Source organism: Anomalospiza imberbis, chromosome 3 (genome assembly GCF_031753505.1).
Source record: "Anomalospiza imberbis isolate Cuckoo-Finch-1a 21T00152 chromosome 3, ASM3175350v1, whole genome shotgun sequence".
In the NCBI taxonomy this organism is placed as follows: Eukaryota; Metazoa; Chordata; class Aves; order Passeriformes; family Viduidae; genus Anomalospiza; species Anomalospiza imberbis.
In genome coordinates this window covers 22,359,488-22,380,799 of record NC_089683.1, presented here as the reverse complement: position 1 = coordinate 22,380,799, position 21,312 = coordinate 22,359,488, and the positions used below count along the sequence as shown (strand labels likewise).

The 21,312-nt window shown below is 32.7% G+C and overlaps 1 protein-coding gene across 1 annotated transcript in view; it reads left to right on the top strand.

The window, feature by feature from the left end:
- CSMD1 (CUB and Sushi multiple domains 1) overlaps positions 1 to 21,312 on the top strand; it is a 1,092,711-nt gene that overhangs the window by 792,192 nt on the left and 279,207 nt on the right. Inside the window, exons 11-12 of the mRNA XM_068183622.1 lie at positions 3,431 to 3,534; positions 10,527 to 10,639. Coding sequence (XP_068039723.1) covers positions 3,431 to 3,534; positions 10,527 to 10,639 — 217 coding nt within the window. The remainder of the gene's footprint in view (positions 1 to 3,430; positions 3,535 to 10,526; positions 10,640 to 21,312) is intronic.

The window sequence follows — 21,312 nt, the reverse complement described above, 5'->3', positions numbered from 1 at the left end:
TATTTACACACAAATCTTAACCAAATAGATACAGGTAAATATTAGTTTCCCATAGTCATCAAAACTCCCATATAGTCATTAGAAACACTAATTCTAAGTGGTAGTTTGCTCCACTGCAAGACAGGTAATATGACTTTTGTCAGTCTCACTTAAGTGCTTAGTAAAATTTTGGAGAAAATTATTCTGGGAATTATTGAAAAACACTTGAACAGTACAGTTAATGGTCACAGTGACCAGTTCTTCATGAGGGGAAAGTCCTGATTCACATACTTAATTTCCTTTTATACCTAGTTGACCAAGGGAGCCCAGTTGATGTGATCTTTCTGGATTTCAGTACATTTTTTAATACTGTGTCTCACAGGATCCTTCCAGACAAAATGTCCAGTACTCAGCTGCATAGACACATCATGTGATGGGTGAGCAACTGGCTCATGGTTTGGACACAAAGGGTGGCAGTCACTGGAAGGAATACTGAACAGGTTTGCAGATGATACAAAACTGGGAGGAGCTGTGACTCCCTTGGAGGTAGGGAGGCCCTGCAAACAGACCTCAATAAATTAGAGTACTGGACAATCCCCAGCCATAGAAAGTTCAACTACTTGCCATAGGAGGGCCAAGTGCTGGATTCTACATCTGGGATGGAACAATCCTGATTGTATGTATAGATGAGAAACTGGAATCAGAGCTGTGGAAATGGACCTGGGTGACCTGGTCAATAGCAAGCTGAATATAAGTGAGCAGTGCCCTGGCAGCCAGAAGGGCCAGCCCTGTCCTGGGAGGCATCAGGCACAGCATGGCCAGTGGGCAAGGGAGGGGATTGACCGGCTCTGATCTGCACTGGGGCGGCCTCACCTTGAGTGCTGGGGGCAATTTTGGACATTGCAATATTAAAAGGACATTAAACTGTTAGAGATCATCCAGAGGAGAGCAGCAAAAATGGTGAAGGGCCTTGAGGGGAAGCTGTATCAGGAGCAGATAAGGCCACTTGGTCTGTTCAGCCTGGAGAAGACTGAGGGGGGATTTCATTGCAGTTACAGCTTCTTGAGAGTAGAGGAGGAGGGGCAGACCCTGATCTTTTCTGTGCGGTCACCAGTGACCGGACCTGAGGGAATGGCCTAAAGCTATGTCAGGGGATGTTTCCAGTCAACCTGGAGGTTGAATATCCAGAAAAGGTTCTTCACTCAGAGGGTGGCTGGGCACTGAACAGGCTCTGCAGAGAAGTGGTCAAAGCACCAAGCCTCAGGCACGTGGTATGACTCTTGGGGCTGTCTTCTGCAGGGCCAGGAATTGTACTCAATGATCCTTGGGAGTTGTTTCCAACTCAGGAAATGTAACAACAGAAATGTGCCATGTTCTGTCTGTTGACTATGAAAAGAGTAATGATTAGACTGGGTGCTTACTGTTTATGTGTTAAAATTTAGTTTCTATGAGTCAGATTGAAGGAATTCAAGTTAGTCCTCTTAACCCTCAACCATTTGAAGGTCATTCCAAAAGATTTTATGTGTTAGCATAGAATAACAATTATCATGGAAATGAAGAGAATAAGATTTTATTTAATAGTGTGTAATATATTTTCACAATGTATCTCTCATAAAGGAATGTTTCTTGTCACATTTCCTATATGCTTAGCCAGAAGCTTAAAAGTTTCATTAGTGGTTTATATCCAATTACTTTTTTTTCTAACGTATTTTAGTATTAAAGAGGTGAACATTCATATTTGTTTTTAAATTGTTGTGTAAAAGAATTTCTGAGTCTAACCAAATGTATTATTTGGAGTTGAACCAAATGTATTATTTAAACAATATATTACCATATATTTTCATGGGATATTCTATCAGGTTTCCTCCTCCATATGAAATATTAATGGCATTAAAAGTCTTGCAGTTATTTTTCTTGCCAAGAACAACTCTCTTTTTGAGCTTCTACATAATTTTTCCTTCATTTTGGCTTTATTAGTCTTGATTTACTAATGAAATTTTGCATGTTAAACATTGATATAATCTAGGAATCCTAGAAAGTACATCAGGAGAAGATGAAAATGTGTATTGTTTTATCTGAAGCATATTTCTTGAAAATCATATGATTATTGTAACAATGGTCAACCAAGGCATGAGACCCTGCCAGCAGGGCTTTAGGAAAGGCAGATCCAACCTGATCTCCTTTTAAATGAGGGAAAGGCTGTGGTTTTTCTCTGCCTGTAGGCTTTTCTTTGGGTTACAAATAAAAGCAACATAGTACAATGTAAAGATCACCTAATCTAGTGGTGTAAGTTCCTCTCTACAGTTCATTGTACTAGACTTTTCCAATTCCAACACAGAAATGAGGCAGCCTGACTTTCTTTTTTAATACTGAGAAAGTTTAACCAACTAGTTTAGCTTGGATTATGCTTTTTTACAGGGCTAAAATTTGATTGAGATGCATTCTGCCTTGATGATCACATAGCAATAAACTTAAATGGAGGGAAAACATAGTTTTTCCATGTGTTTCTTCCAAAAAAGGAGCATAATAAGGCTTGTGCTGAAAGCTCAAATCTGACCCAAATGTTGTTTCTACCCACAAAACAGAAGAAAAATTAACTGCAACACATGAGATGGTTGATGTTGTCTGAGAACTTACCCAGGAATATCTCCAAAAGTTAGTATAAAAATAAAATGAATAATTTTGTGGAAAATCAGACTGTCTGCACTTTCATGTCAAGTTGTTTGCAGAAACCTTTTGTATCAAATTACAAAAAGGTACAATGTCCTAATATATGTGTACATATATATCAGCTGCAACTACTCGCCAATACTGAACTCTAGAATTGCTTGCCTTAGAATTATTCTTTTATAGAAACTAAGTCCATTTTTGTACTTTATCTTAAAAAATTACAGTTTCGTAAATAACTTTTCAAAGAATTCAGAGAGATACCTTTGTAATTTCCTTGGCAATTCATGTCTAGACATTATGTAGAATCACAGTTTAATGTTAGTAATTTATTCAAGGAAATTCATGCTTTTGAATTTCTGTGAACCATCCTCCTCCATCTTTTTATGAGTTGGTAGTTCATATGTCCTACCTTGTTATTGTATAATCCAACAGATAAGAATGTTTTTATATACTTCCAATACTAGCTATACAATTTTTATATAGCTAGTACAGTTAAAAAAAGAAAGCAAATTTCTTACTTCAATCATGAACAATTATCACCAGTTAGGGGTGACTGGCATCTTTTTATCTTAGTATGTGATACTTCTGAAGCATTATGGCAGTGACTTGCTCCTAAGGATGAGAAAACAGAAGTTTCTTCACTTGTGCTCTTTCTAGGTATCTTTCAAAAATTATTATTGTGTCATTATTTGATTTATAGTAGGCAAAAAATTCAAGAATGAAACAGGTTAGATAACATGTGGGAATGTTTTGAAGTAACTGAGTTTTTTAATTTTAATAGGTCATAAAGCTTGCTTTTGAAGAGTTTGAACTGGAAAGAGGCTATGATACTCTTACTGTTGGAGATGCTGGGAAAGTTGGTGATACCAGAACAGTGTTGTATGTGTAAGTAGACAACTTCAAAAATTTTCCTTGGAAATTTGCTGTCATGTTGTTTCTTCCAGGCCAGGATATATCTACTTAAATTTGCAATTTTAATGTATGGAACTTGATAATTAATGTAAGCTTAAAATTCAAGTACTGTCAAAGAAGATCATTCATTACAAAGTTCACTCCAAATCTTTAGTAGCATCTTTATAGGCTTTAACACTGGGGACTAAAAACTGTAAATTGAATTTTTTAAAAGAAAAGAAATGCTTCCATTAAAAAATAGCTACCTGTTAATTGTATTCACAAGCAATTCAAGGAATAAAACAATAAAAGGCTTGGATTTCAGCAAACAGAAGATACAACTTGTGTAAAAAAATGAAGCATTGACTGATTTCAAAATTTGGATATTCAAAATTGGATTTGTGTAAAAAGTTGTAATGAAAGGACATAGTCCACTTTTTGGTAAATTTGAACATGCTTTATGGAATAATATAATGTCATATATTGATGGAATTTAGATAAATTGTAGGAATTTAGATAAATTTGAAATAAAATTCCAGACTAGATAGCTACTCTTAATATACAGCTCTTCAGTACTTCTGGACTAATGGAAATAATAGAACCCTGTACAGATTAATTAATCTCATCTACTTTAACCCTCTCATTTTTGTTGCATATGCTCATTTTTTTCTTACTGCATAATGAGAGCTTGTGATTAACAAGAGATTTTGGCTATCGCTTTTAGAGGGTTAAGTTATCATGTGAATCCTGGTCATCAAGCACAGAACAAAATTACAGCTTTGATAAATTATCAATGACTAAATAAGAGAAATTAGCAGCATTTATGCCATAATAAGATTACTTGACTTAGCATAAAAATCCATTGGATAAAGACAGTATTGAACACATTCGATAAAAAGAATCCATTGTAGTTTTATATTTTGAGAGGGTTTTAATCCATATAAATATATTGCCGTGTTTCCTTTACTTAATTATAGCAAATAAGTGCTCTTAACACCCACACATTTTATTTTAAACAAACTAGAATGCTTTTGCAGGGAGAGATCCAAGGACAATAATTCCATTATATGTTTTGGTTTAGAATATATAAATTTATTAATTGCTAATTTCTGAACTGTCATATCAAAGTTCTTAGAAAACTCCTAGTTTAATTTGACTTAAAAGGTATTATGAAAAATTATTGAATTATTTGCTCAATGCTTGTTTTTCTTGGGTTGCAATACCAAGTATCTGCTACTGAGTAAATTGAATTCTATATTGCGAGTATCTGAAAAAGAAAAAAGAAAAAAGAGAAATGAAAGCAAGCAAAAAAACCCCCTGTTTTGAGGGCTTACATATTATACTAACAAGAAAAACATGAACTGGGAATGGATTTCCACACCTAAGTTTATTTTTTCTTGTATTTTGCAGACCAGTTGTATAATGCAACAGTCCTTCTGGTGAAGTTGATTTAATTATTTGTAACTATGACAAAAGGGTTTGCATTTTTTTCTTTTTGAATTGAGATACATTTTTGCTCATAGAGATAGCAAAACTCCTTAAGAGTCAAGTCTTTAAGTAGTAAATTTGCTATACCAAGCTGTTAATTGTTTTCTACATTCTGCATACTTCATATGTCAAAATTTCCCAAAATTATGTCAAAACTAAAACTATGCGTCAATTTTCTTTTTTTTTTACCTTTCCAGCTGAAGCTATTTAGCCTGTGACTACCTAGTTCATATCTATTTTCCATGACTGTGCAAAAAATAAACATAAAAATTTAAAATATTATTTTCTTATATTAATTTAATAAGCAGCACTCCATAATAACATCACCTCCTATAACTTTTTTTTCACTTTAATAGCATTTTAAAAATCCTGTAGCAGACATCAACTTCTAAATCCATCACTGGAATTTCTAGAACTAGTACAATGGTATCACTAGAGACATACTTTACTTTTTACCATTTCTTCAGTATATTTTTTTTTACTAAAATAGCAACTGTTTTATCCCTGTTACTCCACAGCCCATCACATGGGATTACGGTAAAGTGTTGGTCCTACTATCTTTACTGTAAATTGTGTATTTGATGAAAGTGAAATCTATGCAAATAAATTTATCTGCCTTTTGGGTAGCAAAATTAGAATTACACTGAAAATCATTTGAGAAACAAAATTATTAATAACTGAAATACACTGAAATACAGGAAGGCCCAAGGACAAAACTATAGTCTCATGATAATTAATAATGAATCTGAATTTCTACTGAGACAGTGTTCTCAAAGTTATTAAACACTGGATTGTATCATGCATTATGAAATATGTAATACTTAAGCAGGATCACAGATATGTGCCATTTCACTTGCTGTTCAGAAGGGTCTTCTGTAAATGCAAAGTAACATCCTTCATAAAACACTAGTCTCACTTGTATATATATTATCATGAGAAAGTTCATAACTAAATGTCAGAGTGATTTTCTTATATTTTTTTTATTAGTCGGTTGTAATAACATCTGTTACATTTAATGAGCTTTGAGCAGCACCTTGCAGTTTCTTATTAATCCCAGGAGAATGAAGGAGCTTACATTGAAGACTTTTCTGGCTAAATTTAATTTCTAAATTTCTCATGGTATCTTAAAGAAATAATACAACTTTTCTTACACTCTTCAAGCTTCTGTTAGCAGACAAAATGCCTGAATTTCTGCAGAAATTATGCAGAATATCACTGTAGAATCTCATGCATTTGAGTCTAAAATTTTGCAGCTTTTCTGATTTAGTTTGAACACATTAAAATAAAATACATATCTTTCTAAATTCAAATCTAATTCTAAGTATTTGAATCTTTCAGCTTAGCAGAAAATTGTCATGTCTCAATGTATAAGCCTCAACAGTTCCAGTTCTCAGGTGCTAAAGTCCTGAAGGTAGTAGCTACCTCTTTCTTGGGTGCTTTACTGTAAATTTAAACATTGTAAACAAACTCTAACTTTATAATGAGTTCAGTCGTGCCAGGATGTTTATAAGCCTGTCAATCTATGAACACTGGAACTGTCTAAAGGCAGGTCAGTAAATAGGGAACCTTTAAATACTTTATGGAAAGACAATTGAGGGACTTGAGAATCATAAGATATAAATGATCTTTCCTTGCACAATCTTTCCACTATGTCTGAACTCTCATCCATTAGCAATTGTCTGTGTAACATCAAAGCTGTAGCACTACAGCTCTAGGTGAATATGAAGCAATCTTGATTTAAAAAGAGAAAAAAATAATGTGTGGACTCCCCATCTTTATTTTTTTGGACAAAATTGGGAAAATAATTAGGGAAAGTTTTAACTTCATGAAAGATGGCACTGAGATCATACAAAACCCAATACACTTTGATGAAGAGCAAATTATTTCAAATCAATTTTATACATTTATTTGAGAGTCTATTTGGCATATTAATTAAGGATCTGTTGGGTTTTAATTTATTAAAGTATTTCATTTAAATATTTATAGTAAACTTTTCTAAAAATATAATTACCAATATCTTAAATAAATAAAGAGGGATAGTCACATCAATTTTATGATTTTTAACAATTCTTCATCTGTAATCCGTACTTGTTTAGTAGTCTTCATGGATTATGTAGGCTGAGATGTTTAGCTCTGGAAAACAGTAATACAACTTACTTAATAGTAATATAAAATGCTTAGGTTATAAAGTTTTGAAAGCAGTTATTTCTTAGACTTAACAGAGTTTGTCTAGAACTAGAACCCTTTCATAATAATTCATTAATGATCATCATATGTTCATCAGTCAGAATGTTTCCTTCAATGTCCTGTTTTCTCTTTTTAAATTCTTGTGTATTAAACTAACACATTACTTTAGAAGGTCTGCTTTGCCTCCAAATGCTATGATTTATGTTTGTCTTACAGCACTTACATTAAAGCTTAATTTTTTTAAATTATTCTCTTAAAACATGAATCTTTTAACTATTTCCTGTACCAAAAAACGATAGTTATTTTTCCTTCAATAAAAAGAAGTAATTGTACATTAGTGATTCAAAACCAATTCATTATGTCAGCTATTTCTGTACACAGTAAAACCATTGATGGTAGTAAAATGCTTTTTAGTAAACATTTTCTTCTACAGAGTTTGGAAACTTACTAGTGGCTTGGAAAAGAACCCTTTCATAACTGGTAAAAACCAATATTACTGGTCCTGGAGACCATTCTCAATAGCTTGGATCTGGCTTCTTGTGGATAACTAAGCAGAGAGCAAGCTGTTGCAAAAAATTGCTTTCAATTAGAGTTGTCTTTTCTGACCTGTGATCTGTTCAGAATACTGAGAAGCTCAGCTTGCCTCAGCATTTTTAATTTCCTTCATGTGGTGATGAACTGAGGTCATCACCACATGAAACGAGGTTAGCACCAGCCAAACTGCCTGAATGGCTGGTCTGCAAGTCTCTGTTCTTGAACTTGCAGATGATCTCTCTCGAGATGATTACAGACTGTGACAAACTCAGAGTCAGTAACAGCATGTGTTGGTAGAGAGATATGCATTCCCTAGACATTTGATCTGCTTTATCTTCTATCCTAGTTGAAGGATGTAGTTCTCTCTATGGAGGCATTTTCAAGGAATAAAACCAAACAGAAACAGCAACAAAACCCCAACCAAACCAGCAAACAAAAAAAAAAAAACAAAACCACAGACAGAAACTACCACCACCACAAAAAAAAAAAAAAAAAAAAAACAAAACAAAAAAAAAAACTCTACATTTTATTGATTTCTGCTTTTGGCTACTTTTTTCATTTTTGATGGGGGAATTGTTTTCTCCCACTTCCTTCCCTTCCAAAAGTCTTGGCCCTCTTCCAATACCCCTTGATGTGAATATGAGGGAGCAATTGTATTTTGTTTGGTTCGTATCTACCATCTATGGATAGACCACTGGCATTTTGAAAGGGGTAGACTCTGACTATTTTTTGTTTGTTTTTTTTTTTTTTTTTGTTGCATTCCATAGAGGCATTTATATTAATTGAAAGTATTCCATCCTACTCATAAAGACTTAGAATTTCAGGTGTCATCTGTGTTCAGAAATGATCAGTGTAGGTCTCATACATTAATCAGATTACTGAGTATAAAGAGAGCCACTTAAACAGTTGTTAGTTGGTAATGCAATAGGTTTGCACATCTAAATAGCCATTGAGAAATTTTTGGAGAAAAAACACAAGTTTCCAGTTGTCCTTCAATGTATATGGAATCTTTACATTTTCTTTCTTTATACATGTATTTCTGCAGGCATCTCCTGAACTACTTTTGTTTAAATTATTCACTGTCTTGTGAGGTATCTTCCTTTCTAAGTTGTCTATATTATTCATTTAAATGAATGTCCCAACTTTATCAACATTCATTATTTTATCAGCAAGAGAATATTAAATATTCGGACTATAGCTAGCATCACTTTGAACCTGTACAATTCCCAATTAATTTGGTAAGCAGCTCAGTTTTCAGACTAAGCAGCTGCTTTATTTTCATTCTTACACAGGTCAAACTGAGCAATCTAGCTATTTATCTTTGTTTCCTGATTTCCTTACTTATCCAAGCTAAACACTGTGTGTTTGCATATGCTGAGCTACAATGGATTTTCCCCCTTCTTTTCTGCACCTATAGTATCATAATAATCAAATACTGATTAACAGGTCATAATCAGAAATCTTATAGATCATATTAGAGCAAACTCAGCCATTTTATCAGCGGTTCCAGGTGCAATGTTCAGTAGTAATTAGTAAACCCATTCTTCTCACGTGGAGATTGTGGTTTTAAATTTTATTTTCAATATAACTGAGTAAGAACCCAAATTATTATAGATATGGGATATAGTTTCTTGTTCATAACCTTGATTGTAGACAGAGAATTCCTATATTTTGTCTCATGGTTCCTCGGTTCTCACCTTGTTTCTGCTCAGCCTCTCCTTTTATTATATGTTTGCATTTAAAAGTATTAACAACTGGTTAATACTGTTAAATGCAAACTGGTTATGTTTGCATTTAACAGTATTAACAACTATATTTAATTAATATGTCTTTGGAATAATCCATACACTGTTTTCTTGGTAAATTCTGCTTCTAGAGCATCTTATCTTGGTTTGGCACATCATTAGTTTTACTTAACTGATGCCTATTTGTTTTGCATAATCAAGATAGAGGGTTGGAAGAAAGACTGAGAATTTTCTGGTTTGTGTCTGATAAAATTTTAGTTAGTGAGATTCTAATGCCACTTTTTATGTGTGACTTTTCCCAGTACTTTTTGTAAAACTGTATTCCTATCACCAGGATCTGAATGGTTGTTCAGGACTAGAACCTGATTATGCACTTGTTTTTCACTATTAAGAAGCAATATTTCCTAATGATTCTTTTTGACAAAATTTTTTGATATCAGAATTATAGGTATATAAGTGATACTACTCACAATCGCTGAAGTTTTATGATGGGATTCACCACTTTGCCTTATATGTGTTGTATACTACACTGTACTTACCTATACAGAGCTATTACACATTGCTGAGTGAGAAATTGCAGTTTCCCTGAAATTTGAGAGATCATTGTGAGTTATTTGAAGGGAGTAGGTGTGATTGTAGTAAGTTCTGGACACACAGGCTGTAAGGCATGTAACGCAATTTTCTTCACTTTTAAAAAGCATGGCAGAAAAGCGATACTGATCCAAACAGGTGAAAACTAATTCATACAGTCACTCTCATCTCTTACAACTTAATTAATTAATGGAAACTTTAGGTAGGAACAGCTTTATTGGAAGTGTTTAATCATTGTTGAATGCAGTCATTCAAAATATTTTTTCTATGACTTCACATTGTTCTATTTCATATAGAATAGTTAATTTTATCAGAAAAACAACTGATTAGAACAGGATGTGAATAGCTTAAAAGCCAGTGTTTTGTGGTAGTGGTGGTGATAGTAGTAGTAGTAGTAATTTATGCATCTACAAATGACTTTGCCATTTATCCTACATACAGACTCACTGGATCTAGTGTTCCTGATCTTATTGTGAGCATGAGCAACCAGATGTGGCTTCATTTACAATCTGATGACAGCATTGGCTCACCAGGATTCAAAGCTGTTTATCAAGGTATGAGCTAAATTAACTATTTTAAACTTATGTTGTCACTTACTTCATTATAAACCAAAAAATTAATTTCAAATATGCATTTAGTCTTTTCACAAACTTAAAAGTTTTTATGCTGTTTCTGTTGTCAATTAATAGTAAATGAAGACATGGATTTGCAAATACCTACAAAATAACTAAAAATATTTGCAAGTAAAAATGAAATTTATTGTTCTAATATTTTTTGCTGAGAGGTCAATAGAAGCTAAAAATTTCTAATATATTTGAAAGGTCTTAAATTTTACATTCTGCTAACCCATATAATATTGGATACTATTTGAAAAATATTGTTAATATTCTAAGACTTTATTGGGGTAGTTATAAAACTTATTTTCATGCCTCACAGAATCTTCACAGAGTTAAGTCAAAATTAGTATGTAATGAAAACAACAGAATAGATATATTGTATATTATTGTGGAAATTAGGAAGTTGTATAGATTTGTGTAAATTTAACTAAAAAAAAAGATCTAATTTACCCTAGCCTCATTTGTGTTGCTTCTGTCTCAAAGAAAGGAGAACCTTTGCAGTATAAACATCATGGGGTTTTTTTGATGGTGTGAAATTCAGTACCTTCTGAAGTTGATTAATTGTATTGAAAAATACCTGATATCCCTTAGTATGTATGCATGTATTGAATTTTTCCCTTTTCAATGCATTGTATAGACCTGCAGCTAGAAAGAGCTCTTTCTTATTAACATCTGGTATCATTTTCTGTTAATTTCCATGTTAATTAGTTCACCTTAAGGATAAGGGAAAACACTTGATACTATTTTCAATAGTACCTTATGGGCATATATGATGAAAATAATTTGATAATAATCTTGTAAAAACTAGCTTTGTACAAAAAATGCTGCAAAACATTGAGAGACTTTTCACAGTTCAATAACTGAAAGTAACTGAATTAGAAGAATGGAAGTGCTCCTTAAACATTTTCCATAAACTGAAGTACCCTGTCTAAGTGTTTCACTTAATTTCTAGTTACCATACTATTTCATCAATACCAAAACATGCAAAAAAAAGAGTGAAAAGTTATGGAGATGTTAACCTTAAGTTTAGAAAGCTATACCTTTATTACACTAAGGACATTATGGCTTGCCTGAGCAGGTTTTTAGAAGTAGAGTCTCTGGCTGTGGCATATTGTGAACGATGAAAGCAACAGGAACGGGAAATATTCCCAAGTGGTCAGCGAGGAAACTTGGTGTTACTTCTCCACACCAATAGTTTTCTACTAGTAGTCTCTCCTTTGAAGCAGGTGGTGATGATAGCAGTAATTAGGGTTATACTGCCATTATTTTTCCCTGACACTGTATTTCTTTGGGACTCACTCAAGTTCACTATTTGTTATTCCTATTCATGGTACTGATTGGAGCATGGTAATCAGATCAACTGTTTTACATTCATAATTTAAGTTTCTGTGTGCACATATTGCTGGATAATATTTGAAGTGTTTTAATTATTGTTATTGACTTCTTTTATGCACCATATTTTGGTTTTCTTTAATGTGAACTGAAATCAACAAAATAAGGAAAAAAGAAGAGAAAGAAGGGGTGATTCTCCTGAGGGTGGCAATCACTTCCCATGGGAATCCTGCATTAAAATACTACTGAGATTTGCAGGTCCATGGCCATGATAATAACCATATGAGAACAAGGAAAATTACAGAGGCTCTTGAAACACTGTCCCTGTTGATTAAGTGTGATGTACAAGAGCTGTGAATGACAAATCAGATGAAGGCTTGTAGCCCTTCTATGGCTAAGACATCAAGGAATCTTAAGACGTTGCACCATGCATTAAGCCTGTATAGTTACACAGCTTAAGTATGTTTTATTGCATGAGTAGAATCACATACTCTTTATGTAAATTAACTTTACCCCTTCTTGTCCCTTCTGTCATGGTTTTATCTTTTGTACTTGGGTCATTTCTAGGGTCTGTGTTTATTTAGAAATTATATTGTCTTTAAAAAATCCATTTGTGAAATGCATTCAGTGGAAATAGTGATTATATAATGGAGAGTGTGTGTTGGCACAAGTTATGTATCTGACAATTTACACTGTTTCCTCAAACCAAACTTATGAACTTTACCTTCTCGTAACCCTATGAAAAAGTCTAAAAATTTAAATAATATATATCAGACAATTTTTTTTCTGATATAATTTCTTTCTGGTATTTCTAATGTAAATTAATCTGTTGTCATTTCTGTATTTGTCTAATGATGTTATTTATTTATGGAGTTCAATCTCTTACTTCTGGGGACTTTCTGCAAACACCTGAAGTATACAATGTGTATTTTGCAGCAGCAGCAGCACCTCTTTGATGAAGTATATTGTTGTCATTTGACAGTTGGACTTTGGCTTTCAGTTTTGTTTTCCAGCCAGTTGTGGGTTTTTCTGCATTTTTTTTAGTTTTGCAAGTTAATTTCAGAATTCTAAAGTGTGAAATGTTTACAAGTTCAAAAGTATAGTAAATGTTTTAAGATGAAGGTGAATTATAGCTTTTTTCTCTCTTTCATTTCAATGTACTCATTAGTTTTATTAGAATTTTCTCACATTTTATTGTTGATGAAACCATCTGCACTCTCAATACATTTCTTGTTTTAGGCTAAGTATAAAGTTTAAACTTTTTTCCTGTCACAAGGTGCCTGAATAAATCTCCTTCCCCTGGTTTAGCAGTCAAAGAACCTGTCTAAAAATAGAATCTCATTTTAATTCTGAGAACGTTAATAGATTGTGACATGTTACCTCAAGGACACTGTCTTTGTGATTTCAGTTAGCTAAAAAGAAGGCAATCTGCAGTCTTTGATGCCTTATACATGTTATGTAGACACAAAGTAAAGGACATCCTTATTTGAATCTTTTTTCCCAAAAAGTTGAGAGTTTTGCTCAGGATTGGAACATGATTTCTCACCCTCTTGGGATATATTTTACAGCTCATCAACAGACTCTTGTCTTTGTATCTATTAATTTTTTTTTCTATTACTACTTAAATGGTGTCATAGTCTATAGAAAATTCTTACTTTAACTGAACTTCATCTCACTCTAATTATTAAGAAAGAATATTAATGATACAGTGTACCTATCTTACATTATTAGCATGTCCACCTAAAAACAGCATGAAATGATGTTTTTAAATGAACTGATATGCATAACAGATTTTATGTATGAATAGTGAATTTAATTCTATTTACAGCTTGCCTAAGGCATTAAGAGAGAGGCAAGTCTACCCAAGTTCTTTTGCCTCTTCTTTGGCTCACTTTCAGAAGCATGTTAACATCAGAGAGATGTAGGGTTCTCTATATTCTCACTATTCCAGTTTTTGTCATCTGCCCTATCATATTTCTTGGACTGTAGAATGCAGTTCTCCAAAATCTGAAGCCACAAGAAAGATTTCAGACATAGGTCCTGTAGAGATAATTCCTGGAAAGAGTTTTGAATATGGGGGTATAACACTGTATTGGTATTGCTGTATGCACTGGAAGGTGACTCATAGAAACCCAGATGGTAAAATAAGTGCTGTTACCAGTTTTTTAACTCCAGGAAACTGACAAACAGCTACCGTGTTAGCAAATACAAGAGGTCTCTTGGTATTTTTCTCAAAGTCATGCATTATAAAGACAAAAATAATTTAAGCATTACCTCTATGTAATTATTAAGTAAAATGCAAGACTACAGGCAACCCTTAACTTTGATGATAAACTTTCTAAATCATGTTAGAACCACATTATTATTGCTAAAATAGAAGACTGTTAACCCATACTAAAAAAAAAAAAAGTGTAAAAAAGCTGAAGAATGATCCTACCATTATTTTTTTAAAAAAAACCCCTAACTTATAGAATGTATTTCAAAGTCCTTCATTCTCTGCTATAGATCCCAGATATCTTAACATAATGGTTTAAATACCTTTCAAAAATAATCCTTTGAGAGCATATTTTCTGTGAAAAGGCCAGAAATTTAAATTGTTCTGTCTTTGAAGAATTAGATGCATTGTAATATCACACCTAAGTGTCTCAAAGGATCTAAACTGAAATCCTCTCCAATTATTATTAATGCCAGTTTTCCTTACTGAAGCCAAGATGACCAGGTGTCACTCCATAGGTCTTTATAAATTAAACAAAATTACATTATGTATTTCACAGCTGATACTTCGTGGTAAAACCCACTAACATTTCTCAATGTGTATACAGCACTATAATGTGCTGCTTTAAAAATAAAATTTTCAAAAAAAAAAAAAAAGAAAAAAAAGAGAAGGAAACATTTACAGAAAAAAAATACAGTATACAGGCTATTGTTAAGAGAGTTTTCAGAGTTTCAGCAACACAGCTGTTTAAAAAGTAAATTATAAAAATGGACTGTAAGTTTTAATTATGTTTCTAATATTATTTTTGGTTTTACCTGGGTATTTAGTAAGGTTATGAAAGACCCCAGTGTGTTTTCTCCATACAAGGGACATATCTGAAATCCTTGTATGCAGTCTCCTGGAAGAATACCATAAACATGCTGAATGGTAATCTTGATGAAGATTGCTGCTGTTGAAGTTTCTTCAGTCTGAATAAAATTTTAGTATACATTAGAACATCTCTTCTGACCCCTCTGGTTAAATAGATTTAGGCTCACCAAAAGTTCTTATTTTGAATAAATAAACTGATTACAGAATTATTTTTTACATCTAACCTGATTTTCAGTCCTGCCATGCAATGACTCTCATTTTTCTTTAGTTTTGATAGTACCATATATATAAAGAAAAACATGACATACACACTAGTAAATATAACATGCACAAAGTGATGAAAACCACCTTGGGGTCCCAGGATGGTCTGGTAACACCAACAAAGTATGTTGATATACTAGGACTATACTTTTACAAGCATGCTTTTTTTCCAGTTTGTTGCTGGTCATGGGCTAAAGCAAGGACTTTTTTACATACAATAGGTAAAGAATTTGTAATTAAAGTAATTTTTTATTCATACACCTTTTTTTTAGGTTAGTTTTCTTCTTGAGCTGCATTCTATTTTGTTTTGACCACAAGTGAGGACCACCCATGCCCAGATTTGTCCAGCACATGTGATCTAATATAGTATTTAGGCAGCTTTGAGTCAACTGGGAGATTTGATTTATACCACTTCTTAATATTGATTCAAGCATGCATTTACCTGTTAAGTGGATAAGTTAGGCACAGTCATTGCCATGCATATCCAGGTCAGGATAATGCAGCATGTTACTGTGGCAGTAGACCTTGTAGCAGTATCAAAGTGTTGTTAGGTTGCAGTTGCAGCCGAAAAAAGGACTGATGAGGTGAATATGTGCCTGAGTTTGGCTTATTCCATTCATTTTATGGGTGCGCCACATCTATATATAGGTGCTTTATGGCTCTCAGCATCCAAATTGGATCATGCAGCCAGCTGATCATTAGGCTGCTTCCATGCTTGTAGTTCTATTGGCTGTAACACACTGACATAAAAACACATGACAGTTTGAAGTTTTAGGTGTGAATGTTTTATGACTTTATTATGCTTGAGATTTTTCTCCCATTCAACCCTGCAAACCTGTAATAAAAATATTTAATCTTTTGACTTCTAGACTTTATGATAACCAGTATAACAACATCTGTTTTATAGCCTGTTTAGAGCTCATTTTTTATTCCCGACTTTACATGGTTATATAAAGTAATTAAGTTATTTCACTAGTCTATCCTTTAGTTCATAACAGTGTGATAAAGTAAATCTGGTGACTCAGTGATATAATTCTAGCATTTTATGTAATTTGAAGTTATTAAGAATTCTTGGAGCTGTCAGGAAATATATCAGCTCCTGCAAGCAGCTGAAAATGTCAGACTTACAACTTTTATTTGTATTGATGTTCAGCTGAGCAGTTAAGCTTGTAAGCTCTTCATTATGATTGTTTGGAAGAAGATTCTTCTTTCTACTTGAGACTAGTAGAAAAATACTTTCAAAAACATATTTCAGCTGGTCAGATAAATGTCAATTATCTTTTTACATAAAATTGTATTATATAACCATGTAGAGTATTAGTAAACCTTAAATCAGTGCAGTCTCTTACAAAAACATAACAATCTTATAAATGCTATTACACTACCAATATTGATATAAAACTTTGTTACTGCTTGGATGTTTAATAAACCTGTGCTGAAAAAATAAATGAAATTAAGACTTTCTAGGACTTTCACAATTGAACATGCACACAGGGAAATCATTATTTACACTGTAATGCTTAGAAAGAAAACAGATATAAGTAATTCAGTGAAAACTTTGAGTCTCTTTTTCTTTAACCTTTTCTCTCTTTCATAAGTCTTACATATATTAATTTTTCTTCTTGTATTAGGTGTGTATGTATTATTTGAAAATTATTCAAGTGTGTCCTTTTGGAGAACAGGCAATAAATATGTTTCATGTGAATATTTTTATTTATTAAAGCTATTTGGTTCTGTGGAGAGCTGTCAGAGAATTTTATCAGAATCCTGTATGAATGAATCTGTTCATAGTGCTACAGAGGGCAGGTTAGTTTTTTGAATGGGCAAATGTCAGTCCTTTAATTTCTGCCACAGTGTATTATCAATCATTTTAAGAAGCTTTCCTATGTTTTTGTCTGACCTTTTTAGAGTATACTATTCAGATTAGCCTAGAACAGGCATTTCTCATTTTCAGCATGCCTGAATTTTCTTTCAAGAAATAAATAGTACCACAAGTAGGTTGCTAATAGATTGAAAAGAGGCACACTAAGTTACTGAAAATTACTGCAGCAATTTCAAATAAATTTTTAATAGTGGGAATGTGTTTGCCTGAGGTTTGTATAGTATTTGGGGTGGCATACGGAACACACTTTTCATCTAGAAAATACACATGAGCTTGAGGAACATAATATAATACCAATACGCTTTAACTTGTTGAGTGTTTTGCATATTTATATATTAGCAGACTGTAGTGAATAAGACCAAATTTCTATCTCTGCCACAATCCTTTACTAAACAATTCCAAACAGAAGCTCAGTGAAGAGAATAAATAGGAGTAAGCATGCAGCTCCCTATAATTCTTATTCTCCCTCCTAAATTAACAAAATAACAAAAAAAAATGGCCAGATTGATTACAAATTTGTTAAGTTAATGATTTTTTCCTTTTAAATTTTTATTTTAATTGTGTCACTCTTCTTCTTATGTCCTATTTTTATTAGAGGACTTTTCAGATTTTAATATCATTATGCTCAACTCTGCTCCACAGAAATACAATCAATGTCTGCTACTCAGTCAGCTTAAAGATTGACATCTATTTGTTCAGTTATGCTGTTTAACAATATATTAATCTCTTTTGCTATAGCCTTTAATACAATGCATTCTATTGTGCTAATCATGGACATTGTCAATATGCTGCATAAGAAGGTGCATGTTAAGGAAATTAAGGAATATCTTTATTAATGTGTCCATTACTTAAAATTCAGAATTTAAAAAGTAAAATACCCCAAAACTCTTGGAACTTTCCACATTTACAATTTGTTTAGGTACAGCCTATATACAGCACATGTATTCTTTCTTAGTTATGATATGACCGGAGCTGGGAATCTGCTCCCTCCCTTCACCTCCAGACTGCAGATGTGTCTGACTGATGATACATACCTCATTTATATCTTTTCAGCTATTGATTTAACAGGTTAAGTTTAAACACTTTGTTTGCTTCTCTTCATAAAATTATTCAATGTTGAAACAATAACATGTTGTCTCTGACTAAGAGAGAACATGTTATGTTTTAACTCAGCCCATGAAGACCATTCTGTTAGTCAAACTTGTTTGGAAAGTGGTTTCAGATAGTAGTCAAACACATTCTGTGTAGAAAATAGCTCAGATATTCTTATAGATTTAATATTTTATATTTTTTTATTCATGTTCATTGTTCAGTATGTTTGACCTTAACATAAATGTTAGTTCCAGACTTTAAATTTTTAATTAAGTTTTACCATGGCTTTTAAAAACCATTATTAACATTTGATGATTTTTTCAAAGACTAGGAATAAATTGTAAAAATAAAACTGGCATAGAATAAGATTCTTGTATCATATATTTGGGCAATAAATATAAGTAACTTATCTTTTGGAGACTTTTTTGTTTGTTTTTTCACTTCTGACAGGTCTTTGTACTTTTTTCCTTTTACTGAAAACAAACAAGAAATATAACTGAACAGTTTATTCTAAGTGTTTAAAACATTAATCCTAGTCTTTGCTTCTTAGCAGATACAGATCAATTTGAAAGTCTGATCAACAATTTAATATTTTTAGGTAAACAGAAATAGATGTTTCACCCGTTAAAACTTTCTCTAATTTTTTTAATATAGAAAACACCACTGTGTATGCACCATGAACTTAGCTGTCCGTTGATGTTACTTGAGAAGATAGTCCTTTCACTCTTTAGACTAAAATAATTCTCTTTTAGTAATTTGCCTTATTTAATTCATAAAGTGGTGATATACTCATAATTTCCTGTTAATATCCACAACTGAGATTGTTGGAAATTCTTAAGCACCTTCCATACATTTATAAAGTTCCTGTAAATAATGGTCAGACAGAAAGATGCATTGTAACTAGACAGCAGTAGATAGCATGTTATGATTTTTACTTTTGAATAAGAATCCTTCTTTTAGAACATTTTATTTTTCTGCCAGTTTTCTGTATTGTTTTACTGCAATGTTCAAACCATGAGAACTATATTGCCCCATCATTTTGAAGTCTTTGGATGCATGACATTCACTCTGTGGTTTCAAAAAACAAACATTTGATTTTAAATGAGTAATAAATCAGCTGTTCATGTTGTCTCACCAGTGGTGACACTTGGTTTAAGATTTATTTTCATGTCTATGTTACTTGAAGTAAACAACCTTTTTCAATCAGTAATGAAGGAATTGATTAAATATTTGATGACTGACACAAGTTCGGCTGTATTGAAAAAGTCATAGAAATATTAAGGTTGAAAAGGACCATGAAGATCATTGAATCCAATTGTTAACCTAATATTGCCAAGTCCAAAATATCTAATATGAATGATTTTTTAAAGTATATCTATCAAAGCAAAGTCTGAATGGTCTATGAGAAGTGATGTTATCCCTGAAGTCAATAAACTTTAAAGAAAGCATTTTTTAAATAAACTTGATAAATAGTTTTTTTGGTTTTTTTTTCCTCTAAGGCAAAATGCAATATTATTGAAATTTTTCTTAAAACAAATATTTATCTGGAACCAAAAAAATTTTTGGAGTCAGACTTTGACTCTCACAGGATTTTCTTTGCATGTATGTGCATGATGTCAGCATACTAAATTCTTTTTGTGATACAACACAAGGTAACTTTATAAAAAAATACTAAATGAATATTCTTATTATAAGCTGAAGAAAAAGATAAAATGACCCTAAGACACTGTACACAAAATCCTACTTCCAGTTAAAACTTTATAGTAGCCATTTTAAAAATACATATATATGTATTTATAAATATATAAAGGGAATTTCACATATTAGAATAATATCAAAAGCTGTATAATCTCTCCTCTCAAAATTTACCCAAAATTTTTCATATTGTGATTTTTTTGTATGTGTTTTAGAGTACATTTTATACCACTAAATTAATTCAGTAAATTTTTAATAAACTTTTAAAATAATACAGCTAATCTTATATTTACTGTTATTATATGTAAAGATCATGTTCTGGTTTTTAAGATAACCCAGCTATAAAAGCTGGTGTTCTTTTGATGAAAAACAGCGATAACACCCTGCAAATAGGAACTACCTTTATTTCTTCGAAAATGTCTATTATATCTGCAAGCAGATGCTCATAAAAGTTAAAATTGACAAGGTATGATAAATTTAAAGTACAGATTTAGCTGAGTAATCTACCTTAAATCCCTGTCTAAGCGCTCTTCTTCAGTGACATTTTGACCTTTCATAACTACAACTTAATCTTCTTTGAAAGAAGAATACAAATCCACTGAAGAGGATTAAATTGCAGTGATCTGAGGACAATGGCACACCCAAATGAGTAGTTTTGTATCGGCAATGATAAGAGAGATGGGGAGACTGAGAAGTCAGAATCCAACTTTATTGTGGACTACATATCCATTCAGACTCTTTATACTATTATAGGAAGGCTAGTAATGTTTTACGACAATGATTGGATTAATCATCACATAAACAAACTTACAGTTTACAATATCTCTTGCTTGCAGAGCTTGTTGTAATTTTCTTTTATGGTAAGTCTTGATTTAATCTTCAGCTTAGTCTTGATTTAATCCTCAAAGTTCTGTTTGCTCTTGCCAAGGCATCCTGATTTGATAATCTCTTATGCTAACCAGGTTCAAAGTCCATCATCTGTCTTGTGCGTCCCAACAGTTTTGCATATCTTTTCATGTGGCTTTAATGGCCTTAGTTATGTTCTTTCCCTAGTTAGGGAGAAGTGTGTTTGTGTACATGTTGTTGTGGTTAAGCTCAGCAGGGGCATGGAAGGAGAGATTCTCCATGTTTCCTTTGAGTGGCCAGACCTGGTGGGACAGTCTTTCCATGGCCGAGATGCCACCCCTAGGGTTTAGGGGAGGGGGATCAGAGGTGCTCATCATAGGTAGACAAGGATATACAAAGGTACACGGGTGCCTGCCC